The sequence below is a fragment of the Poecilia mexicana genome, unplaced genomic scaffold (assembly GCF_051168715.1).
Source record: "Poecilia mexicana isolate PSO_F unplaced genomic scaffold, ASM5116871v1 scaffold_12, whole genome shotgun sequence".
NCBI classification, from domain to species: Eukaryota; Metazoa; Chordata; class Actinopteri; order Cyprinodontiformes; family Poeciliidae; genus Poecilia; species Poecilia mexicana.
Genome location: NW_028263381.1, coordinates 9948900 through 9976259, shown reverse-complemented (window position 1 = coordinate 9976259; position 27360 = coordinate 9948900). Strand labels below are relative to the sequence as shown.

At 39.0% G+C, this 27360-nt stretch overlaps 1 protein-coding gene across 1 annotated transcript in view; it reads right to left on the bottom strand.

Moving 5' to 3' along the window:
* The window catches only part of hcn1 (hyperpolarization activated cyclic nucleotide-gated potassium channel 1), a 70290-nt gene that overhangs the window by 3033 nt on the left and 39897 nt on the right, over positions 1 to 27360 (bottom strand). Inside the window, exons 3-6 of the mRNA XM_088011342.1 lie at positions 21429 to 21647; positions 14693 to 14839; positions 12837 to 13077; positions 7383 to 7547 (exon numbers count right to left, since the gene is read on the bottom strand). Of these exons, the coding sequence (XP_087867468.1) occupies positions 7383 to 7547; positions 12837 to 13077; positions 14693 to 14839; positions 21429 to 21647 (772 nt within the window). The remainder of the gene's footprint in view (positions 1 to 7382; positions 7548 to 12836; positions 13078 to 14692; positions 14840 to 21428; positions 21648 to 27360) is intronic.

The window sequence follows — 27360 nt, the reverse complement described above, 5'->3', positions numbered from 1 at the left end:
ATTTGATATTAATATATCAAAACTTTATGTGACACTGTGTGGCTCTGAATGTCTATGAAATCTGTTATTTTGATGTGTTGCATTAAAATAATTTAAAAAATATACAACAAGATAAGGAGCTGAGACTACAAATGTAAAAGTGCGAAAGCCATGGACTTATTACATGTAATACAATATTTATTAAAAAGGAAATCTGCAGGCACAACTCATATTGAATTAAACGTCAAAAGCTTTTTATGAATTGAATTACTGTTACAATTTTGTATCTATAACTTTAAAGTTTAAAATTAATACTCTAAAATAAAAGTCATGGGATATTTTATGCATACTTGTTTTAAAACACTTCTGCATGTTAGGAAATGTTGCTACTCAGTACTACTGCAAAAAGCATAAGAAAACCAAGTAAAAATCATAAAGACTGCTTCTGTATTAAGGCATATAGCTATTCTGCATCTATATTTTAAATATTAAGAATATTTAAAGACTTAGCAACCCACTAGTCAAACATGTATAAAGCAAATGAAACACATTTCCAACAATTAAAAATGTGAAATATCACCATCTTATATTATGATGATATTAAAATGTGGACTAAGAAATCTGCTGATGAGCAGAATGAAATTTCCAGTCTGGCGACTGACTGGTTGGGAACTCAAAAGTTTGAGCTTTTTCAGATCAGTGAATACAACATTTTGTAAGCACCATCAACCTGCACTAACCCTAATACTCTGTAGTGTAGGAGCATTTAAGTCCTAAGAACAGCTGTACTACTGATTCTGTTGTACAGTTTACTGATCTAATACTCTTCAGTGTAGAAGTATTCATTGATGGAGAAAGACTATTTTTTTGTATTTGTGAACTGTTTAAAAAAAAATAGCTTTTTTTTTCATGCACCAAAACGCTAAATTTCCGCTGGTCATTTTCTCCTTTATCATTTCACAATATATCGGTAATCTTTTTAAAGCTACAACAGCATATCAATTTATTCCTGCGTTAGGGATGTTTTATTGAACCGGTGAACCCTCACTGGGAGCAAACTTCATCAAATACCAGGTCGTGTGATCAAATTACAACAAACTTGCAAATTGTACATTGGGGTAGGAGTCTACATCCTAGAGACCGCTGTTTACAGATAATGCTAACATTGCTAATCATCCAAATGGGGTGATGGTGATGGTACAGGAGTTTGTCCCATAATCGGTGGGCCGGTTCGAATCCCCGTTCCGTCTGTCTCAGTTATTGTGTCCTTGGGCAAGACACTTCACCAGCTTTGCCTGCTGGCGGTGGTGGTCACAGGGCCCAGCGGTGCCGGTGCATGGCAGTCAGGGCAGCTGTGGTTACCATCCTGCAGGCTGCCACCGTCAGAGTGTGAATAATGTGACTGTGTGCATGTAAAATCTTGAAAATTAGTCACCATTGTCAGTGGATTTCAACATTAGTGTTCCTTTGCACATTTTTTAGAACTGTAAAGAAATATACATAGTAAAATAAAATGTAATGCATGAAAATGACTATTAATTGTGTGGTAAAAGTTACATTATGCTCTGAAAGCAATCAATCACAATTTTGGTTCCTTCATCTACACACGGTGAGACCGACATAAAAACAGGAAACTCACACCATTTTCTCTTGGCTGCACCTCATGCCAGACAGACCAACACAAACTGGAAAAGTCTGAAAAGCTGCAATTGAAAATGTCCTATTTTTTTTGGAAACTCTGGCTGCTGAATCCTCCAGGCTAAAGAGGAGGGACCAGCCTGCTGTTATCACCGCACAGTTAGAAAGGCAACATCTGCGATGGTACGGCGGTGCAGCCATGCACATGACAAGTGGAACTTGCACATCTGTGAAGATCCCATTAATGCTGATTTATACCTACAGGTCTCAGGGAAAGAAAAAAAAAATATAAATATATATATATATATACTGAAAACTGTTTTTGGACACAGTAGGGTTAGCTTTCTGTAACTTGTGCTGGTTTTAGACTACAAAAGTGAATGTAAGGGTTAAATGTGTTGTATTGTACAAGTTCCCTAATTTGCTTCTTTATTAGTTTTAATGATTACATAGTTACTGCAAACCACATCTTAGATAACTTTAGTTCAGTTCAGTTTAAGGAAAGACGTTTACGGTACATAGTAATCTGTATGTCTATTACAGAGGAGATGGGAAGTTAAAGTACTTGAGGACTTGTGCCTGCATGTTACAGATGTGGTCCAGCTGCAACACTTTCGATTCAAATTGAAAAGCCTGCTAATGACCACTTTTGCTGATATCAGGTGTGTTCATGCAGAAAAACACCGGCCTTCAAGGACCAGCATGACCTACACCTGCTTTAAATCTTCCTCGATTTTATTTTTCCTTTTTTTCCTTTTTTTATTTTTTATACAAGACAGAACAGACATTTCAAGTCAGACAATCAGAAACAAACTTTTTTGCTGGGTGAAAACATGAATAAATAATGAAATGGGATCTTGAATGTATAGTGAACTGTATGTAGTGTTGCATTAGTAAAACTCTTACTAATTTGAGGTATGGTTTTTCTGAATGCACTTTCAGGAAAGGATTCATAAAGACTTGGAGTGTTCAACAATCACAGCTAACCATAAATCGTGTGATTTTTTCCCCCCCATCGGGGATTAGTTTACAAATAAAAAAAATGGCATGTAGAACTGGATGAGGTCTCTTTGTTTCTTTGATTGTCTCAGTTGCTGACATTTTAATGTGTCCATCAGAATGCAGAGAGTTTCTTGTGTGGGTAACTTGAGTTATGTGTTAAAGATGCAGAAATTAAACAGGTAATGTAACCTTCAGCAACAAGTCAAGCTTGTTAATTTTCAGACTGGATTTATTTAGCAAGGCTGAATGTGTTAAAGTCTGGCCCTGTCCAAATACTGGAATCAGAATAAGAAGTTTACCTGGTGCCTACTCGTCGGCCAGGGCATTCTTGAAAACGAGATGAGCTCGTCTCAAGATGGACTCCTGGTCAAACAGTTTTTAGATAGATAAAGGATAACGTCAAATGTGCAACATAGTATTGTTCTCAAAGCATGGTTACTTTTTCTTCTTTCTTTTTTTTTTTAAGAGCAAGACAAGCAGGTAACCAAATGCAGTCAATATGTAGAAACGATACAACCAGCACTGATCATGACAAAATATCTTCCATCGTATGAGACAAAACCCCCTTTCATGTTTAGTCTGAAAGGACGAATCTGCTCTGCAGCACTCTGAACTGTGTCAGTGTGCACAGCTTTCACTTTCCAATATATGATAATAGTGAGAAGCTAACTCATCTGGCAGTTCTTATAACAAGGGGCAAATATAGGTTTAACCAGCTGACATTAAAGGGCACATTGAAGCAAAACCCTACGTTTCCCTGAAGGACATTTTCTAAAAATTCTACCTCGTCTCCTTTGGGTTATGTTCATTTGCAACGCTAAAGGTTAGGTTCAATGTACTTCATGCTGAGCTTTTTTCTGCCGGGTGTAAAATTTTAACTGATATTTTACAGATGTAAGGGGGTTGGATGCAGGAATATATACAAATTTATTTTCAATTTTGCAGATTTGTGCTTAGCTACCTTTTGTAAAAATAAATAAATAAAATAAAAGATTTTACGGAGCCTCCCAGGTGCCAAAATAAAATCAGAAATCAGAAAAATGTCCTCCATGCCCAGGCAGACATGACAGAGGGTGGCTCGCACCAAGTCTGGTTCTGCTGGAGGTCAGGTCTTTCCTCTCCTCGGTCGCCAAATGCTTGCTGAGGAAAGAACAGCTACAAAGCTCTCGACTTGGTGCAATAGGATTTACTTTGATAGATACCTTTTTACCAATTATAATCCAGATTCAAGTGGATAAGATATTATTCCAATGATGAACGACCTCTAAGCAAACTACAACAAAACCAGGAGAGTCATCTTCTCTCAACAAAATCTTGTATTTCAATTAAAACAAAACAAATAATATTTTGAGCTTGATGTGAACTTAAGAACACTCGAAGAAATACAAGGATGAAGAATATTCAGAGTTACCTAAATGTGTATTTTGAAATTGCCGACATGAGCCGGAAGAACAAATGTCTGATAAATTTCTGAATTTAAGAAAATATTTGTTGGTAATACAGACAATACCATCAGTACGTCAGAAAGAAATTAGTTTCTGGTAGGATATGAGACTGGTATTTGTCAAAAGACAATACAACAATGCAAAAGGAGCATCGTTTCCAAAAGGAGAGATCATTTTCCTCTGTTACATTTTTTTTCTACATTTCACAGATTTAAAAATAAAACGTTAATGATGACAAATATTTAAATTCTCAATAATTACAGATTTCTTTTTTTTTGTTGACAAAGTAAAAACTAATTAAATCCTTTTTGAAATTTTTGACCAGCCTTTTCATTGTTCAACTTGTATTTTAATAATTTGTCTTTGTAGTTCTCCATCTGGTTCAAGTCAAATTCCTCTCCTTTAAGTCTAAATCTGCTAAATTATGACTAATTTAGGGAAGACATGTATTTGAATCCTAAAGTCAAATATTTTGATTGAAACAGTTTCCCAAAAATCTTATTTTACCTTTTCCAGCTCCATTAACCCAAACGCTGCTGCGTCTCTGAATTTATTTTGACACCAAGCACTTGAAGGGCTCTGTAGGTTTTTCTTAGTCATCAGCTGACTTGATACATTGGAGTCACCTATAGATTTTTCCAACTTTATAGACCCCAATAGTAGATTTCCAGTTAATAGATCTGACCTGATAACTAAGTGCTTTTGAATTTGAGTCAACTTTGTGTTACAAAGCAACTTGAAAGCAAGAAAATGTATATCCATGGCAAAGTGATCCACTGACACGGCCATGATAATGAAAAAACAGCCAGAAGTGATCAAATGGATTCAAGCTGAGCCACTATACCAACGTTTGCATATTGCCTTCATTTATTTTCATGGATAATAATGTTTTACTGTAATAAAATATGTTTATTAATATATCACAGGAATATATTATGAAAACATTTTAAATTGAGATGGCCGTGTTTATGTTTAATAACGTCTTTGAGAGGCGCCACTTGGTGAATTCATTCGAGTGAAATTGTGTATATTTTACAAAGTTCACTGTACTTGTGTACTTCAAGAACCACAATGTAATTCATTGCATGTCACTTAAAAACGCAAAAACATTTCCTGATAATACAGTAGGGTTTATTGTTTTACAGACTGTGTCTAAAAGATATGGTGATATTGGAAAAATTCAGGGAGAAACTATAAGGATTACTCAAGTCGAATGTAATCTCATTACAGTAGTTCCTGTGACACCAGATCTTACAAGATGCACAGGACTTTCTGAGACATCGACAGTTTAGTACGAAACGTTGTAGACACTTGCAATGTTGTAGCTGAACAATGACTTCAGCATTTATGATTCGCATGGAGTGGTCTGATCAGATTTCAAACATTCTGTACATACATGTGCCCCTTTGGAAAGTCTGTGTGGTTTGAAATCTAGATTACTAATCCTCATTTTAATCTTTCTTCTTTTTATATCATTTCATCAGTTGACTGGAGGAAGACCTATTGGTTAGTAATGTAGTAGAGTGCCTTGCAACAATATTCATACCTCTTGTGCAATGCCACATTTTTTGAGGTCAAACCACAAACTTCACTGTGTTTTTTGGGATTTTGTGTGATAGACAACAATTTACAAAGGCTTTGTTTTTGAAAGTAAATGAGAACAACATGTCTCAAAATGAAACTGTTCTTGTAATTTCAGGCGACCATTTTGCATGTATTAACTGGCATTTTGACAATTTATCTCTAATGATATGCTTAGAGGGGAGGAGGAGGATTCCATGTAAAATTTACTTTTTTGAGCTTTAAATCATCTTACAATGTTATGCCCTCACCCAAAACATACCTGGAGTGTTACTTTGATTATTTCCTGTATGTCTGAGGAATCCTTGAATCTCCAGATCAGACAAAGTACCACCTATTTACCAAAAGCTCTTCTTTGGAGCAGCAGTCACCAGTCGAGCTTCTGCCCCACAAAGAACTCCCACACTCAGCTCCTTCAGACTAGCGGCAGCAGCAGTTAGCAAACACCTGGTGGAACTGCATATCTGCTGAGCTCAAGCTACTACTCAGTCCAATAGTGGTTAACCGGATCATGGAGGAGCACTGTTGTCATAAGGTACTGAAAGCAGAGTGTAGAAATGAGCAGGACATCAATTTCAAAGCATCTAATTGAAAAGTCAAATTTCTTTGAATTTATGCTAGATGTATAGAACATTTTGATAAGAATGGTAGGTACCATATTTACTTGATTACTTGACTGCTGTGCCTGGAAGATCCATAATTCAGCTCCTTTAAGTCTTTGGGGTTTGACATTCTCCGTCCCATGACCCTACTCTTTAGCATTCTTGACAGATTCTCTACCAAATCCTAGCTGGAATCCGGACTGGGTCACTCTTAAACGCTGATGTTACTTTGTGCCATAATGAACATGTTGGTAAAATTACAAGATTAATTAACTAAAATCTGCCAGTGGTATTTGCTTTGACCTTACCTGTGTATAGTAAACAAAGTTCAACTGTGTGCAATCTCAGTGCAGACGCAGCTGTGAAGACCTCAGATGTTTGTTAAAGACCAGGAAACGGTCACTTTATCCAAGCGGGCCTTGGATAAGGTGGTGAAGGTAAAGGAAGGGTTACTTGGGTATGCTCCTTTCGGCTGGTCTATTACATAAAACCACAGTAAAATACATTGAAGTTTGTGGTTTAGACAAAATCTAACAAAAAAAAAAATAAATCTAAGAAACAGCTATCAATACTTTTGCAAGGCACTGTGCGTTATACTGATCAGGAGCCTGCTTAACAGCCAACTGAGCTGCACCAGATGGTAACATTTCTCTTGTCCCTGATATTAATTTTGTAAGAAATCTGTAATTGGGTGGGGTGCTGCTCATACCCAGGAGTTTGGATGAGTGTACAGAGAGCCAGACACACATGCACGTGAGGTTAGCTTCCATTGACTCGGTGGCTTCCAGTGGGGGGGTCAACACCAAACCAAAGAAGTGGGCGACTAGACTCCCTCCCGGACAGCGACATGCACCGCCTTCCAATTAATCCAACCACAAAATGCTACTTTTGCTCATTAGAAGGACTAAGACAGGTTACAACAGAACTGTCTTTTGTGTTATTTAAGAAAAAGAAAAAAAAAAGAACAGACAAGTAAAGGAAAAGGTAGCATACAGGTCATGCAGCACAAGATGGCACACACAATGCTTTTATGAGGAAATAAGGGCAATCGGAGTCTGATTAGGACAAGACAACGAGGCATGATGACGGGCAACAGAACCAATCAATTAGAAACGAGGGAAAAATTGGGTCTTACCAATGCGGTCCAGGCGGTCGATGGCTACGGTTTCAAACGCACGTCGCATCATGGGGTACTCTTCTAGCACCTCATTGAAATGGTCAACAGAGAGGGAAAAGAGTCGACAGTAGGTGTCTGCACGTACACTCGCTGTCCGTCTGCCCTTGGTGAGCAGACAGATCTCTGCACGACAGGGACACAGAGGTACAAAGAAAAAAACAAAAAACACATGAAGGAAGCAGTAGCAAGGGCTGGGAGTGTACAGAAGGCCATAAAGGAAATCATCCCAGTAATTACTGTACACATTATCATATAGATGAATCTGTGAGAGCAAAGGGTTTGGGAGAGGGAGAGTTAATGTGAATGTAAATAAATTGAGAAGCTCATGAGCAGGACTGTCACAGTCATTATGCTAAGACAATTCATCATCCCATAGAGAGCTAATAGTCCCATAATATAATACTGTAGTTAGCTTTACTGTCAGGCTCTTAGGCACTGCATTCGTTTCAAAAATGAAAGGAGTAACTAAAGCTGGGGATGATTTTACAGCAACCTGTATGTCTGTCTCTGATGCGATGAAATACAAGAACGACAGCAGAACAGTGCATCAGCAACATATCTATCTTCTCCTTGTAGTCCCCCGTTGATCACTTTGATCACATTAGCACTGAGCAGCACAATATATAAACACCCCAACTTCCTACCTCTATTAGTGTAGAATCATTGTATACAGTGCACATCCATTTGAAGAAAAACATTGCTACTCATATGTCCTATCAGTCAGCTGATAGTAACACCACTTAAGTTGTTTACATACTTTGCAAGAACAGAGAAATTAGTTTTACCTCCCATGACTGAGGGCTGTAGGTGATTTCATTCTTTAATTGTAGCCTGGTTTGGGAGTTCTTCCAGCAGCTTCTTGTTAACACACCCAGGTGAGATATATTTTTTTATTTCTCTGTTGTGTAAAATAACCATTACATACTAATGTAGTAGGAGGGACCTTAAATGATTCCTTCAGTTGAGCTCTTTTAAAGTATAAATGTCCTGACCAGACAGAATCTTCTTGTGGCGCATGTGTTGACCTTCAATCTCATGCTCTGCCACGAACAAGCTCTGCACTTGAAACAAATTCACTCTCCTCTGCATGCAGAATGCTTGACTGATGTGGAAATTGTTCTTTCTCCATTTAGGTTCTTAATGTATGAGGTTGAAAAAGAGTCAGTGAGCTGAATTCATAAATTCCATTTATTAAGAATAAAATCCAGGCAGGTCCATCGTCATGTTTTACCACATGTAATTTGAGCATATAGTGACACACTGCATTTCTTTTGGAAACACTTTTTAAAGTGAGAATGTTCCAAAATTCTGATTGTGAAGTGTTATGTTTGAAGAAGCAGTCCATACTAAAAACCAAAAGTGCAGGAGTTATCATTTCTTTTAAAAATCAATATTTATCCACTTTATCTTGACTACTTTTAATGAATATCAAATGTAAAATAAACAGCGTCAACATTAGAACTGAATACATTTATTTTTGGAAAATCTTTAGCACCACACTGCTTTGAGCATGCTCAGGATTTTCACAGTTTGAATTCTGATGAAGTTGTTGTCGATGTTTCTGCCTCGTACAAGTCGACATTACAAGTCAATTACTACTAATTAACACAAATTATAAAGAAAATTGATAGTGATGTCATAGCAAAACAACTTACTGTTCTGACTCAGCAGCACACTGTACATCTGACACTCTTCATCTTAACACTGAACACATTGACATCATAAGCGACATGTATAACTGAGCAGATGTGACTGTATTAGGCGTCTCACAAAATGAAATACAATGTTTTCACAATGAAACCCACGTAAAATTTGTTTTTTTACAAACACCAGCATCCGTGGTACAGCGTAACAGTAACTTAACATTTGCAGTGCCTGACCGAAGCAAAACAGCCCCCTCATCTACTGTCCCGTATCTGTTTTAACACTCTTTGACCTCCACTTACATCTGCACCTGTACACAGTCTACCACTTTCCTTCACGTGGCCAACGTTAACCTGTTACAGTGTAATTTCTCTTGGCTCTGCCATGATAAATCATGGAAGCGGGGCACAGACTGTGCAAGATGTGCAAGCAACACTCTCTCAAGGTGTGAGTGTGAAGAAGGTGTCAGCACTGCTGTAATGGAAAAGCGGCCTCTACAGCGAGGGGTTCCTTAGCGAATCTGGCAAACACACAGAGGATGAGAGACGCTGACAGAAGAATGCATCGTGTCACATGTGGTTTCAGACGTGTGGGAGACACAGGAGTCAAAACAAGTACAGCCGGTGGTTGGTCTGTATTTAAAGCAGCATGCTATGCAACTAACAAGCTTACATGGCACAACAATGGCAACACCCAGAGATAAATGTACCTGACACCAAGAATCCGATTAAAGTGGGCTAAACAGCAGTGGGAGAGTAGATAATAATGTTTTGTCTGATGCTGATATAGACAAATGAAAGCTATAGCTTTTGCAAAGTTTGAACAAAGAAAAACCATCAGCAAGATTGGATTTTTTTTCCCATTCACTTAGTCAATTCCTCATACGTCTAATGCCAAGGTTGCATTTCATGTTTAGATAAGTCATGTCCCCCCTACAATTATTTTAACAAGTAGGTTAAAGAACCTGTATGCACCTTACAAAAAGTTACTGTTGCTCCTAAGAAAAACTTACAACGTATAAAGTTAGAAAAACAAGATCTATTACCCACTTTTGCCATTTATTTGGCAGGCAAGTTCACTGGTTTAGCGCCTTATACATATTCAGCTGCCTCTGTTATTTTTTTTTTTGTTTTTTTTGTTGTCCTGGCTTGCAATTCTGTGTTGACATCCAGCAAATAGGAGAGCCCTGAAATGAATTTTAAAACTCTTCTGAAATATCATCCCTGTCACCTGGAAAACCTCGGGTGTTGCTGTGGGTCCGTGCACGTCAGGATCACTCCTCGCGATGCTGCAGTTTGACACGTGTCTGTTGTGCTGTCACAAAGCGTAACCACCGACTCCTGGAGCGTTGAGGATAATTTACCATCACGTCATGTGTCACATATGCACTTGTGGCAACCGGCTTTCCTCCTGTGTGTGTGAGGAGGGTTAAGTCTCGTATGACTAAGACACCGAGGCCCAAAAGGGATTCTCGTCTGCTGTCTGTCTTGTTCTAGCATCATGCTGTAAAGCCACACAATGGCTTCACTGCTGAGCTGTGTGATAGTAATATGTAATCCCATCCACTCTGGCCCTGAGGTGATGTTATTTCAGCATGCAGGTGTAGTAATGACCATGGCTGAAGGTGCTTTGTGACCTACTGTCCTCCCAAATGTCCTGCTCATCATTATGCTATTAGTTTCCTATGGTTTTTTTTTTTCCTACAAGAGCAATGCCAGATGGTCCCCGACTCTCCCAAAGAGTTACCTGAGGCATCTAAGTATCCATACCCCTTTGAATCTTTTCACAATTTGTCATGTTACAAAAACAAACTTTAAATCTATTTTGTGTGATAGATCAACAGATCATCGGGGGTTTATTTGAAAACATAAGTGAAACAGACACCATCACAAACTGAAGGTGCATTCACAGCAGCCTTGTTTGGCCCGATTTAATCGAACTCTAGTTGATTTGCAGAGAAAGATTTGCAGGGAGGTGTGAAAGTGCAATCAAACTCTGAAGCGACCAAAAAAAGGCAAACTCTGGTCCGCCTAAAACACCCCAAGTCTCAGTTCAGCTGACGTGAACTCTTGTGGTTTCGAATGGATATGTGGATGTGAGCGGACCGGAGACGGGAAGCAAACTACAGAACAAGAGTGTAATGTTAGTGGGAAAATATGTTGTGAGAAATCCTACAACAGCTAAAATCTGACACCACTCCGTTTCTGTTTACGCTTTGCAAAGACGGAAGTCGTCTTCTGAGGTTATCGTGACATTTCCTTCACTGGTTGTTGGTGCAGTACCACCAGAGGCGAGGTGGGCTGAGCAGGTTTTTCCAAAGAGTTTGGATTCTTTGACACATTGCAGTGCGAAAGCAATTCTGGAGAAGTACTCCATTAATCTGGCCCTTATTGAAGAACAGCAAGAAGGAAGCAGCTGCTGAAAGAAAGTCCTATTGGCAGTTCATTAGAATCCATGCGAGAGACCTAGGAGGCTTGTAGAAGAAGGTACTCTGGGCAAATGAAATCAAAAATGTAAATTTTTGATGGTATGCATGGTTTAAAAAAGACGGGGAATAAAAAAATATGGAGTCAAGGCTGAAGTAGAGGTAGCTTGAGTTTTTTGCCAACAAGAATCTGCAGATGAAATGAGCCTCTAGATGTTAAAAGATGGTAGAGAGACACACCCTAAAACACTTGCAGGTAGAATGGCAGCTGAAGGTTGTTTGACAAACTATTGATTCAGGGCAATGTAATACCAATGTTCATCACACTTTTCAGATTGGTAGAATGATGTGTCCTTTCTTTTTACACGTATGCACATCTTCGAGTTATTTTATCGCATGAAATATGCATAAGGTACATCAAAAGTTACTAATAGCATAAACTAAGGATGGTCTCTATGTGACAAAAGTGTGGAGAAGGTGAAGAGGTGCAAATACTTTTCCAAGGCACAGTATTTCCCTGTTTTGAGCAGAGGTGTAGAGACATTTGAAGTCAGTGCTGGACAGGAATAATGGACTTTGACGATTCAACAGGGAGAGACTTTTTGTTTTTGCCTCCTTTAGCCCGTCAACGAGTCACAGTGCATTCAACAGACAAACCAAAGGGAAGGTATTCTTAGACTTACCCTCCTCCCATAGCAGGGGTGAGCTCAAGAGATAAAAAATGCAAGACAGTCTAAAATAGGAAACTTTGCTTTGCTTTCAAAAAGACACAGCAATGTCTGCATGTAGATTTTGGCAGAGTAAACAACCTGCAATGAAATTACAAGTGACATCTAAAAAAAAAAAAAAAAGAAACGTATGAAATCTGGAATGTCTTGAAAAGGATGAAAATTCGAGATTTAAAGCACGGCGACAGGGTGAGAATAGCAAGGTGCTCCTGACTTCACGCAGAAGAGTTTCCAGTTGCTCGTGATAAATACATCGAGCAAGAACGAACAGAGGAGGCGAGGAGTTTTTGCATGCGAGGGCGAGTGTGGAGGAGGGACCTCTGTGTGTGTCCTAAGGGATGCCTGATCCGTGCCTTGGCCCTCTCCAGCAACCAGATGAGCGATTATGTAAGCACCGAAGCTGACTAATGTCTGACACTGGTTATTGAGAATCTACAATGACTTCCAACAGCATCAAACACAAGCCTTAGTCGGCTTTTCTGTCTAAGCATGTTTATATATGTATGGCTCAGAGCAGGCTGACGCAATCATATAATGAGTGTTTGAATTTTTATGTGAGTGTGTAGAAAAGCCAGATATTAAAAAAAATATTCCCTATTTTTTTTTTTTTTTTACCTCCAAAGTAGGATCCATCGGTTAGTTTCATTTCCTTGTTGAACTTGGTGATGACACTCACAACGCCATGCTGAATAAAGTACATCTTCTTCCCAACCGTGCCTTCCCTGATGATATAGTCATTGGGTTGGAAAACTTCAAACTTCAGCTTGCTCAGCATCCCCGTCACAAAGTTGGGGTCGGCGTTGGCGAACAGAGGCATGGTGGCCACGAGCTTACGACAATTGAAGTTGACAATTTCCTGACAGAGGAAAAGGAGAAAAAGGGACATAAGAAAGGGATATGCGCTCGTGCCATAAATAATTCACTTATTTCCACCTGAACTCAGGGGGAAAGCAAGCAAGCAGGCAGGCAGACAGGTGGTCGGACACAAAACCTTTCATCTCTGAACCGTTATCTGCAAACATAAATGAAATTGGACACACAGCGCTGATTTAGGCTTAATACTTCCCAAGCACTTCCCATATCTCTCATGAGAGGAAACTTTTTGGCACATAAATCAGATCCTGATGAGTTTGCCCTCTGGTGCCGGCTGTGAGCCATCTCGCTGGTCTCATCCTGTCCCCTCATAAGCAGCAGGAGATTAGGAGCTTGTTGTCTGTTTGTACGTCGCATCTCTGTTGCTGTGCAGATGGAAGGCCGAGGCACTTGGCAACCGCAGTGCCGTGTTGTTGACCCCACATGAGCGATAGCTCTCCTCCAGTGACAACGGGACATTAACAAAAAGATAACCAATCTCTGCAATGCTTCGATGGCTACGTGAGGGCAACAGGGAAGAATGCTAGCGCAGCGTTTGTCAGAGTTCTGACCTCAGTCGTGCACCAGAATTAATGAATTAGACAGGAAACGGTTCTCATAGCGGGCCGGCATTCATGCCTGGGAATTAATCTTTGGCTTTCCCTTTTTGAAGATTTGTCATATGGCAGCCAGCAGGAATACAAGTTGGAGGTTATGCAGCGGTGTGGAAACAGTATGCCTGTTTGCAATTACAAACCAGAGAAGATGTTTTTTCTTGTATTCATCATTAAAATGGCCATAATGTCCGAAAGCGAACATATTTATGCAGGCCTTCAAAATAAATCTGTTTATTATTTATTTATACGGCAATGACTGCAGGTAGGTAAACACCTCAGACTGTGCCTGAAATGATACCGGGACTGAATTATTCAGTGATTACAGATTCTTCAAAGCATGAGATTTGTGCCTGTCATCCATCTATCCATCTATATTGCAGAAAAAAAATGCAAGAATGTGATTTTAGCAAATGAATGCTAAAAAAACAACATTTATTTCTGCCCTAAATTGACAAATTGCAACAACAGATTGAACATGTTTTTGTTTTCATTTATTTATTTATTATTTAAGTTAATATTCAAAAATGGCAAAGTTTTAAAAGTGTGACAACCATATTCAATCTATCAGTGCTATAAACAATAAACATTTACAATCCATTTATGTTTTAGATTATATTACAAAATAAAATGTATTTGTTTAGATAATTTGGCAGTCTGTCTTTTCTATCCAAAGTTTTCCTCTTTGCACATACTGAACTACCCCTGCAAAATAGTTTGTCTCGACACCCGAGTCTTAAGTCGTCAGACATAAACTAGCCCCTCGCTACACACACATCTTTCAACCTAATACTCATTTATTTTTTGTGCCAAATTAAACATTCAAAGTTCACCCTTGAGAATAGGTTTTTTTTCCTCGCAAATGTGACACCAGCTGTCAGAAACACTTTTCACTATTTTTTTAAAACTATTCTAAAATACAATTTAAATTTTCCATCAAACAGGAAATGATATGGGGTCAAAGTTTGAATTCACTCCTGTGTTTCATCAGCGAAGCTGTCTCACCTCTTTGAGTGGGTCGTTGAGTTCACTCAGGATGTTGTCCTCATCAAAAATCTTGCCTTGGTAGCGGTGCTCATAGTAGTCATGGATTTTCTGCCTCATGTCTGCTGGAAGCTTGTGGAAAGACATGTATTGCTCCACTTGCTTATACTAGGAAAGGATGAAAAGAAAATGAAACATGCTTCAGTTCATACAGCTTTTACAATCCCTTTATTTGGCAGAATGCTGTTAAGATGTGCGTGTCAAAAAAAAAGAAGCTCATTTTAAAGTACGATCTGAATCACGAGCAAGGTTGCGAATAGCACTGTCGACCCACAGTGTACACAGTGTAGTCTTGCGCTCACTGAGTCACAGTGCCATATCCTGGTTGTGTGTGTGGAGGTGCAGCCACAAAGGGAGAAATGCAGCTGGTGAAGGAAAGCAGGAACAAGAACAGGCTGAGAGCTAAGTCTGACCAAGGTAGCAGCTCAGATAACCTCAGCTAACCTAGCCTAGCCTAGCGCTAATGCGAATGACCAAACTAGGCTCCACAACAAATAAAACAAACTGAAAACTGAATTTTCAGACTAATTTGATAAAATATTCTGGCAAATATTTATTGTAAGGACAATTGCGGGGCTATGGACAACTTAAATGGGGCCCTAAAACATTTCTTTTAAAGGAAAGTTGTCTTTTGCCGTAGGTAGCAAGTGTCTTTTGTATTTCAATCTTAGGTTCTTGTGATGCGTTCGACCCTGACAGTGCTCCGTTTCCTGTCTGTATTTTAGTTAATGATTTCTTCACAGGCACTCTAAGGAAATGATTAAATAATGCACACTGAACATTTTTATTTCAGTTTTCTTCCTGAGGTTCAGCAGACACACAGCCCCTCAGGAGCTTCGTAGCAATATGAAATAATGTACCCAACGCATAAAAATAATGAAAATGTTTCGGAGTACAGATCATTTTTAAAACAACTCATGCACAAGTCACTACTTGAGATCTGTTCAAAGGAAGCCAAGGTTTGATTCAGTGATTAAAAATGGCCATTAGATTGCAAATAACTTTTTCATTATTCACATTAATCCTGGGTTGATGTGTCTGTGTGTGTCTGCATCGCACATCAGACCGTGAAGGACAAGAATATTAAGCAGACTCAATGATAGATCTGTGCAAACAGCTTCCACAACCAGGCTTTTCAAACCTGTTTTGAATGGTTTTCAGAGTAACTAATAGTTTTAGAAGATCAAATTTGATGATCAGTTTGAGTATTTTGTAAGACAAATGCTAACAGCAGATAACTTATTTATTTTGTGACTTCTGAACTAACCTTTGTTTGGGGGTGTCAGAGTGAAGGGGTAGACAAACTACACATTTCAGACTTTTATTTACATGAGGAAATGTGACCAAGTTTTTGTTAAGGTTAGGTTTCTTTTTTTTTTACTAAAAAAATGGAAATGTGAGGGGTGTTTTTTTTTTCCACATTCATCTCCAATATGAGGTGAAATCAAAATTTTATTTGTTGCCATTAGGACAACTATAGGTTTCTTCAAATGAAATGACTTAACCTTTGTAAGAAGTAAAGACCAAGGAGGCTGTCTTTGAGACTAGGAATGAATCAAGTAATTTCACAAAACCAGTAGAAAAACCTGCATAAAAGTTCAAAGAAAAAAAAAACTATTTTCAGGCTGTGACAGAAAAGAAGAAGCTGTAAAATGTAATTGCACTGTAAAAAAATGGGATAATAATATTAGCATATTACAAATACGAGAGGAACTTTTCAATCCTCCCCTTTCTTGCCTTTTTTTCAATTACTAAATCTGTGAAAAAGTTTTCATTCAAGCTTCAGAAAAATCAAAAAGAGAAGAAATGAGGGAAAGCCGAAGATGCAGAAGAAACCATCTATTTTGTTCAGTTCTGTAACAGATCTGTGACAGACACAATCTTCACCATCCAGTCCGCAGCCCAGACAGCTGAAAATAAACAACGTCTCTCACACTCCCCTGGGTAATCACAGCAGAGCAGTGGGGGAGAGCAGACAGCAGCTGAGGTTGGTAGCTCAGGCCAGTGGCAAGCTCTTTGACCGGTGCGGCGCAACTGGCCCCACAAAATGAATTTTGTCAGCGAGCGAGAGAAGACACTTGAGTCACAATGCCCCCCTTTATTGATTCCCTCTCCCAGCTGCAGAAAGGTGATAAGGGGCCAGGGTTTTGTTTGTGGGAAATTGATTTATTTTGAGTTCACACAGTTGATGCTGGAGAGTGTCCACTGTGACTCAAGCAGGGCATTTTGACTCAGTTAGTCAAGGTGGGGCACAGAGTGAGGCGAAAGCGCAGAACTTGGGAGGATTATCAACATGACCTGCTGTTTAACATATAGTACTTTCAGTAAAGATAAATGGGAAATCAACTGATGACCCACAATGAGATGATTTTGTAACTTGGTCAGCTCTTACTGGGCATAAACTGACGAGTAGCAAGCACCACTTAGATCAAGCTAACAACTACGTTCTTCATAGTAGAGGTTGTTACTGAGCAAAAAAGACTCGGTGTGCTATTTTCAGTATCAGCTATGTGTCTGCAGTTCATTCAGACTGCAAGAGAGAATGAGAAAAGGCCTCACTTTTAGCAGATAGCAGGACAGATGAGCATATTGCACCAAAATTGCTTTGCATTATCCTTTTGCTATTCAACCTCCGTTTCTTAAAGAGCTAGCAGGATTTAGAAGTGTTTATATTCTTTATGGAAATGTTGGTCTATGGTAAATGCTAGCATTCTCTAAGAATGTTGCTAGCTCTGCTACCTGCACTAATTGCTAGAAAACGATGCAAAATTCCACACTAATGTTGATTTTCCTTCAAACAATAAGACTGAACTCCTGTTTTACGACTTCTCTCACACACATGGGGTATGAAGTTCTGCTCTGATCCAAGCACCACCTATAGAAGGTATAGTAAATAAAGTTTAAATGCTGTTCCCATGTCGTAGTGTTTATTTTATTTTTTGCAGAATTGATTAGCTTTGCTAATCCAAAGATTTCCATAAAAACAAACATCAGATCAGAAATTAAATGCTAAATTCTTGTTTGTGGAGCTTTAATTTTAAATTCTACCTTTTTTTTGTATTTATAAGTTTGTGATGAAGTAATTAAGTTCCAGCATCTGATTAAAACTCCCATATCCCTCAGTCATTTAGTTCTTACATGAGTCGATCAATTTCCTAAAAAGAAAAAAAAAAAGAAAAATCTGATATGTATTTTTAGTTGGTGCCTAAAGTAGCTAAAAAGGATCTTTTGGTGCAAAATATAGGAAGCAGCTATACAGAGAGAGGTCTTCTGCCTTCCTGAACTGAATGACACAGATGTCCTCTGGGTTGCAGTGATTCAGCACCGAGGCATCACAGCAGGAATGTGTTGATATCATGCATACTTTACTCCCTCACTTCCTTCTCTCCCCTCCAACAATGTCTCCGACTCCTCGCCACTAAAAGTGCTCACTCTGTCTTTTTCATCCCCTTTAAGTCTATTTTTTTTTTCACCCTCATGCAACACAAGAGAACATTTAAAAACATTGGCTATATGGGTCACATTTTCCCAACAAATGCTTGCCACAGACATCATCTACCACTGAATTACTTGTAACGATAACTCCCACGTCATCCATCTTTGCATCCATGTCTCTAACCCCCTTCCACCCACCCCCAGCCCCCAGCTGTGGCAGAGATAGATGTAATGACTAGAGGCTCAGCACCCTGAACTCATTCCTGCTGCTCCTCATCCTGCTTCACTGATATGCACAGCCATGCAGCAAATCAGCCCTAGCTGAACCTGGCCACACACTGGGGTTTCTGCTCCCACAAACAAGACATATTCACGGCCTCAAAGCTCGGAGTTCAATGCCTGGAGGGCTGTTGAAATGAAAGGTAAAACGGGAAGGGAGGAGTAGATTAAGACTGTCGGCTGTGAAGCAGATGCACATCACACACTGAGCAAGAGAAATGCCACTAATTCAGTAACCTTAGACTCCTAGACTTGTTTTCTGTGGGCAACTGTTTGTAAGAATGTTTTGTGGTGTGCCTTTAGCTGTCTATAAGCAACCCTAACATTATTTTCCTAATTGCAATAAATCTGGACATGCAAAATGTCCAGATTTTTTTTCTTCTTCTTCTATTTTTATGATTAAACTTCAAGCATGCATGCAAGAGTGATTCTGCAGCAGAAAGATTCTGGCAAAAGCCCTGCAATCATACAGTAATGACAAGTCTTAAGTGGCATGTTAAAACAGCTGTGTGGAGCCGTGCCAAATGCAACGAGGGCTTTTTCTAGATTGCATCGACCACAAAAGCGTCTGGCAAGGTCAGCCCATCGTGCTAGAATAAATTAAAACCATCTAAATGCTTTTACAAGCAAGGTGTAAATTAATGAACTGGTACTTTAGCATGTCCTGTTATAGTTACAGCCAAGGTGACTCTGCTGATCTGAATTATGGCAACAGCCTCCCACGGGACAGATAATGTGTACCACTTGAACTTTTTCCCTTTTTTATTTTTTGTTTGTGCCGATGCACAAACCAACACAATACGAGTCTGCAACAAACCAACATGTAATCTCTGAGTCAGCTGTTAGTGGACTGGCAGAAAATAAACAGCTAAAGTTTATTTGGGTTGCATTATATCATGTTTACATTGAACCTAATCGTATTTTGCCATATTTTGTTATTTCACATCACATTGTAACACCACTGTGTGCCTTTATCAGTGTATTGATTCACATTCCAGTGTATCATATTGCGTCAAACTGCATCGCAATGCATTAAATTGCATTACCTTTTAGCATTTCATATTTGCATGTCGTGTTTTATTGTATCATGTAGAATGTATGCTGTATTTCTTTATGTCAAATTGTTTCATTATGTATTGTAATTGTATTACGTCATATAGTACAGTATTAAATTACATGCTGCATTGTTATAGGCCATATCATATTGTATTGTGCTGCATTGTATCGAATACAATAATGTATTGTATCGGGTCAAACTATAACATACTATCCTTTCTAGTAGTAAATCATATACTGTACCACACTAAGTTTACTGCAATGCACCATATAACACAATAAGGTGGTAACTTGAGTTATGCGGCATCATATCAAATTGTCTCATACTGCATCATATCACACTGTATTACATTAGATTATCCAGCATTTTGTCAAATCATAATGCAATAAACCGTACCATTTCAAATGCAACGTACTGCATTATATCTTATTGCATTAAATTGTTTGATTATAACTTCTGATCGATTTCATATGAGAAGTGTAAGCCTTGTTGTCAGTTGTATGTCCTGTTTGAACTATTACTGATGGCCTGCAGGTCAAACTAAACACAAAAAGGAGAAAGAAGCAGCAATAAGAACTTAATTTCACTTAAAAACTTTGACTAACCTAAATCCCGACTTATGCAAGAACATATGTAAGGTATATTTGTGTTTTGCTGTACTTCTTTTAAAGAAACTTGTCAACTGTGATATTTGATTAATTACAAGCCTTTAAGGATAAATACTAATCTCATTAAGAATGGCCAATTACCACATATGAGCACAAGAGAAAACTTGAAAGGCTCAACGTGGCTTCTATTACTGAATGAACATCAAAGGAGCTTCACATCGACTTTCCTAATCAACTAATTATAGCACCTCTAATTACATATGCTGCAGTATCGTACAGACGTCGATTGGTTATCTCAGAATGTTGTCTTAAATGGATATAAAATCAATTAACCTTTTTGTCTTTTGAGAAGATTTTATGGCATGATACATAATGACTGGAGAGTCTTTGTGGCGACATAAATAGTTGAGAATCACTAAAACCAGTAGCTTGTAGTATCTTAATTACTAAAATCTAAACTGTGCAGCTCCTACAGCTGTATAAAATTGACTTTGTAATTTTGAAAAAATTAAAAAAATAAAAAATTCATTGTTCTGGCACAAACAATTTAAAATTAAATAAATGGAATACATTATGGACAATTCAGCTCGTCTAATCTGGAATTAGTCCTGCTGCAGCATAAGGGAAAGTTCAGCTTTTTGTTTTAATCATACATGTGTCCCGGCATGACACAACTTAGAGGACGTTAATCCCCACCAGCACACGGCCGTATGGAAAGCGCAGCAAATGGGTTTACTGCTGCGTAACGGAGAAGCATGGAAGTTGAACTTGGCGTCTCGCGTGCAAACTCAGGAGCACATCGGTCATTGCCGGCTGTTCTGGGAGAAGCCCAGGCCCCTCAGCATGATCACAGATGGTGGCTGGGTGTAAAGCGAAATAATTACTCTCCATGCGGAAAAAAAAAAAAATCTAATTATGTAATAGGGAAAATTAAAAGAAAGAAAAACATAATGCGACTTCTCTGGTCATTTTAAAGTCCAATCCTGACCCCAGTGACCTTACTTTTATCTGCTGTGGAGGGAGAGGAATCCTCTTTTCTGGTCATCATCCTGGGTTTTACAATCCGAGAGCAACTGAGAGTAAAGCTAATTTAAGTTTCGCTCCAAGAGCGAGATCTTATGTAATTCAAAAAAAAAAGAAAAAAAAAAAGAGCCAACCAATCAAACTATCAAACTAATACCTGGTATAATTCTGCTATCTTACCTTAGGTCTTACACCCTGTAACCCATTTGTTAGACATCTACTATTATATAAATCAAGCGGGACTAATCTACTTTAAAAGTATTATGTTTCCTGTATGCAACGGCATGACTCTTACCTTCTCTTGGTACTGCCTGCGTGAGGAATCCAGTGACTGGATTAGAGCTGTGGCGTGGCCCACAAACATAGCGTAGCACGTGGCGCCCACGATCATGCTCAGCATGGTGATCCACAGGTCAGACATGCTGACGGGCGCCCGGGCGCCATACCCGATGCACAGCATGTGGCTCATGGCTTTGAAGAGGGCATAGGAGTACTGCTTACCCCAGGACACATTCTGCAAGGACAGAGAGAGAGGAGAGGGGGGAGACGGAGAAAGGTTGGGGGGGAGTTACTGCGGGGTAAGAAAAGATGGCTTTGCTTTGATGGCTTTTAGCCAGCATTCATGTCAAGCCTAAGACCTTAAGGCCCTCATTCTACCTGTTTCTGTTCCCTCTCTGCTCTCACCGTGCCAGGACTTACCTGACCCCACATTTTCTTCTCAAAAGTGGAAATAAAATCAAAGGTATGCCTGTAATCCCCCCTGGCATGTGTTCTGTTGACCTGATTAGTTTATCTCCTGCACTTGTCCTTAACTACACAATAGCGTGCAGAGCTGGGTTTCTCTTGAGGGAGATGTTAGTTTTATTATCTCTTTGCAACTCCCATTTATGTATAAAGCAAGTATCCCTAGCTGTCATCTCACTGTTACTCAGCTCAGAGGACAGCCTGCTTTGAGTTGTATTGCATTTGATAGAAATGGAAAATACTGAAAGTTCAAATTGATTTAGAGCCTGGAGTTGGCTAATTGTCAGGTGGTTTAGCTATGAATGAGTTCTGACTGGTTGTTTTTTGTTTTTCTTTTTCCATAAACACACTATTGTGGAAATTCTGCAATGTCACACTGATACGCGTGTCAGTATTTATTTCAGTGTAAATGCTGCTGCTGGGAGAAGAAAAATCAAGGTTTGGTATTTTCACAAAAGTATTTAAAAAGAAGTCAGCACAATGATTAAAGAAGCTAATCTGAGAGTCAGTGCAATGATCTGTACATTGTTTTGATAACGGTAGCCATATTACCCTGGCACAATGCTACAAAAAAAAAAAAAAAAAAAAGAAACTCCATAGTAACTTTGTCCTCGCTTTATAATAATAGCACACAATTCTTTTTAGCAACTGCTACTTCACAGACAATGCTGCAATCATAAATTAAAGTCAAATGCTTGTGGAAGAAATACTTGGAAAAATATTGTGAATTATGTGTTTTTTTTTATCTTCTAATAGTTCTTTAAAAGTTAAAATTAATGATGACAAAACACATATTGTGCAGAATAAAGTAATCAAATGTTGAAAATCTACCACAAAAAACTAATGTGTTCAGAGTATCTTTAAAAACTAATCTTACTTCTCAGAGTTGAACGGTTTCGGGTGCATCAATAGTTTATCCAGTTTACTGCTTGATAAAACTTTAATCATATATACCATATGAACTAAAGTTTTATCCAGCAGTTTCAACTATAAGGTACTGTAACCCTCCCCATTCCTCAGCTGATGCTGCACACTGCCTTTAAGCTGGAGAGAAGGCTTCTTTGCCCTGGGCTTCCGAGAAAAAAAAACATTTCAGGCCTTAGGAAATATTTGTGGCTATTAGCAAACAACCAACGAAACCCACAAGCAGAGCCACACTTATTAAGTAATGGTGTTCAAGCTGTTACTAAAGTTAGCAAGATGAAAAGCACCTCACAGAAGGCTGGCAGGTGGAGTAACTAACCAGCTTTTATCAGCTTGTTTTTCCACTGCGAGCTAAACTTGAAACATGCAGTGCTAGTCAACACATACTCTGAATAAAAGCATTTGTTTTTCTTACATATTCTATAACAATAGATATTTGTTAGAGAAAAAAGAACTATGCAGTGTAAAAGCACTCAATAATTTGGCTGGCATTTAGAAAACTGTGCAATGGAAATAATATTACAATGAAGATATCAGGTGGGACATATGCCCGTTTTCTTCTTTCTCGGCCTTTCGTCTCGATGGCTAAATATCTAATTAACATGAAAAACACAACTTCAGAACTGGTAAGGTATATTAGCCATCAATTACCGCACTTCAAAAAGTCTTTTGCAATTACAATATTGTGCAGGCTGATATTGCAACGGCAATGGCAGGTTTTCGATCTGAATGTCTGTGTTTAAATAGCAATAACAAAAACTTAAAAATTCAAATTTTGATAATCAGTATGCTTTTGTTACATTAGCAGAAGTAAGAATGCATCTTGTTTTTGATTGTTTTTTTTTAAGTAAACCTTGAATACACAGAGATGTTTCTCTTTTTCTGGGACAGGGTAAAACCTGAAGGGCTGGTCTGCTTTTGACAAAGTTAGCGCAATAATTTGTGAAATGTGTGACTGTCTCAGACATTTCCAGCAACTTCCTCCAGAAACTGACCAGGCTTAAAGGGAAGAGGAGGCTTTTCAGGCTTTTAACCTCCTTGTCAAACACTTGTTTCATTTATACGTTCTCACATCCTCAGTTTTCAACAAAAATAACTCTGGGGTGAGAAAGTCTAGCAGGGTGCATCAGTTTGAATATTATTTCAAAGATTACTGCTTTACACCATCTCTCTCTGTCTCTCTCTCTCCCTGATGTCAGGCGCTGTCCCCTCATGCTTGATGTTGCTGTTTATAACAGCTTTGGCGTCATATCCCTGGCCTTTAGGCAGTCTCCTTTATATCTTGCCCTTTTTACAGATTAAAAAGCACATTGGAAATGACTTACTATTGAAACGGTGATGTGAAACCATTAAAATGTGTTAATGCATCAACACTATTTCACTGCTGGGCTTGAAAAGCTTTCTAGCTTTGTTCCAGAACTCTCTAATGTCTTTTGTTCCCCACTTTTGTTGGTCTGAGCCACGACAGTCATGTTTGGAAGTGAGAGCTGCAGGATTTAGCCTCCTCATTAACACCACACTTATCAAATGTGAAAGTGTGCTTTTTTTTCCCCCTCCCCCCGGAGGACAGGCAGGATCTCTGGTGAGCAGGAGAATAAGCCCTTTGAGGTTGTGGTACTCGGTAAGTCTTTGCAGGGAAAGAAATGTGACAGGTCTTACAAACGGCAGCCGGAACGCTAACTGCTGTAATATATTTGCATCTTGCAGACAGAAATTACATTAAAATTTGCTCCAAACGATACACTTATCTCAACCACACCTACGTGAGAGACAAAAGAGTTCAAGGCTCACTGGGTACCTCATTTTAAGTGTTTTTTTTTTTTTTTTTTTTCTCTCAGTTAGCCTCCGTTTGGGAATAACTGTTCTTTTCACAAACTAAAAAAATTTGGCTTCCTCTCATGTTCTCAAATATTCACATTGCTCGAGTCACTCAGATTCTGTAGTGGCACAAATGGCATTTAGACAGCTGTACATTAACACAGTCTGGTCTATCAGCACATGTCTCTGTAACTCAAGAGTTAATATTTACATATGGCTTCCAGATGAATGTGTGTCTGACAAAATCATTTACTGCAGGATGTGTATGAGATCTCCCTTTTGCTACATTTAAACAACCAAAGAACAAGACAATACAAAGACACATACATGCTTTAAAGCAATTTGAAGAATTTAGGACACTTCCTGTGTCTCTCTTCATCTACTGACATCAGACACTCTGTATTTATCTTTCGGCACGTCTGTAGAGCGCTACAGACGTCATACCCAAAACAAATCCCTTTCCATTCCATAATTTAAGTATCAGCTGCTACAAAGTTTCTGTAATTTAACAGCGCCATGTGTTTACCAGCGTCCAACAGCCTGCCAGGATTTCGTTTCATTAGTCACAATCTAGTCTCCTCCAGTGGCCTTACACAAGATGTAGCTGGTTATGTGACTGGCAGGCAGTTGCTGATTCACCATCACCCCAGTGTTGAGTGTCGCCCAGAGGCGTTGGTTGTTGTTGATACTGATGAATAACTATGAGGCTAACAGGATGCAGTACACTGCTTCAAAGAACAGTCTGTCCTCTTATAACATTGTTTTTGAAGGGCAAAAAACATCCGTGTTTACCTGAAAAATAGCCCTGAGTAGAGTCCGTTACAACAATTGTCTTTGAAGGCAACCTATTTAATTTGGTCTTAGGAAAAATTACAGCTACTCTGTGAATCCAGTATTGGTTTCCTGAAGAACATTAGTGAGCAAACTAATGAGGACAGACCGGTAATAACATCTAAAGGGCAAAAGCAACACAAGTGCATGCCAAAGTACGATGAAAGCAGAGTTGGGTTGTGAAATAATATCCGACGCTTTGAAATCTCACACAGCACCGTTTGGTCCATTATCTGAAAATATAACACGGGAGGCAGAACTGCTAAAAACGTGACAAGCAGAACAGTTATTGGAGAATCATCCAAAATGGGCCATTGCAGCACTGGAGGAGCTGCACAGATCCACAGCTCGGGTGGTTTATAGAAATCTGCTATAAACCGTTTAAAGGAAAAGAGTGAGGAAAGAAATTGAGTGTGTAGAGGAAAGGTAGCAGTGCACATCTTCATGAACATGGCATGAGGAATGTGTTAGCAGCATCATGATATGGTTTTGCCTTCTGGTAGGACAGTACAAGGCAATGTGACAAGACTTTTAAACGTTTGTCTATTTTATAAAGAAGAATGGGCACAAACTTCAGTCTCTAATCAGATGGTGACATCCCCTAAACGTATTGCAGCTGTTGAGTATTAACCCAAGCTGCACATAAAAAAAAAGATTTTCATTTGAGAAAACTGCTACAAACCATGCATCATTTTACTCCAACTTTAGAGCCATTTATACAAATAAAAATAGAAAAGTCAATGGTCAGTGAAACCATAATTAAATTTGAGGGAAAAGTAACAGAAGGAAAGAAAAATCCAGATTAACTCATAAAACTCAGGACTGACTTTGGCTGCTGGAAGTGAGTTATCAAGGGGGTTGGAGGGAAAATCAAGTGGGTGATCTTGCAATAAAAAAGCCAAGAGGGGTGACTGACGGATGGTTATGCATGGCTATCCGGGCCTTCGTGGATTTCAGTCTGTGCGTGTGTGTGTGCACGTCTACCTACTGTTTCTGCCCGTCTCGATGCTTAAACACGAATATTCAGCCGTCTAGAACTTAGTTGACTGTATCTCAATATAAGCGCATGTGCGTAACACACATGCTCCTAGACACATGTCCATATGCAAACAAATAGAACGGCCCATCACCCCCCGACAGAGTCAGCACTGTGACAGCGGCATTATCTTGTCTGGTGATTAAGTAAATGCAGCCTCTAAAGAGTAAGAAGGTACTCTCAGGCCATTAGTCAGAAAGATAACAGGCATACAGGCTGTACTGCAACACTCAGCAGTATCTGCACTCCTCACTCTTCTAGCCCCAGCTGGAAACCAAGTACAAGCCAACTACACGAATAAATCAATATGGTGAATCTGAACTCATCAGGATAAAATGATACAGACACTGGATTTGGAAAAACAGTGAGGCGGCCATCGTTGAATTCCATCAGGTATTTATACCTGAAGTAAGCCAAATAAAAAAACAACAGAAAACAGAGACAGAGAGAGAGAGAGAGAGAGAGAGAGAGAGAGAGAGAGAGAGAGAGGGAGAGAGATGTGAAGATATTTAGCCAATGTACGCTAATGTATTGTGACATTGTGAGAAGAAGGATCCCACACGTGGGCGCGACTTATCACTTTGGATTTGCCAGGCCGCAGTCAGCACACGGGCTATTACTTCAGCAAAGATCCACGGGGAAGAGATTCCACAATCTGCTCACATCAGAGTCTGTGACACCACGCCAGCTGCTCATGAGCACAAGCCTAACAAAAACTATTGGCCTATTACGAATTTTACCTCAGTTGCTCCTCAATTATTGTAGAAATAAAAACTAAGAAATTACAAAAATAAATAAATAAATGGTAGAACTGTGTTTCTTTGGCACCTACTTTCGGATTCTAATTTAAACCTTTTATAATTTCTCGCCACAC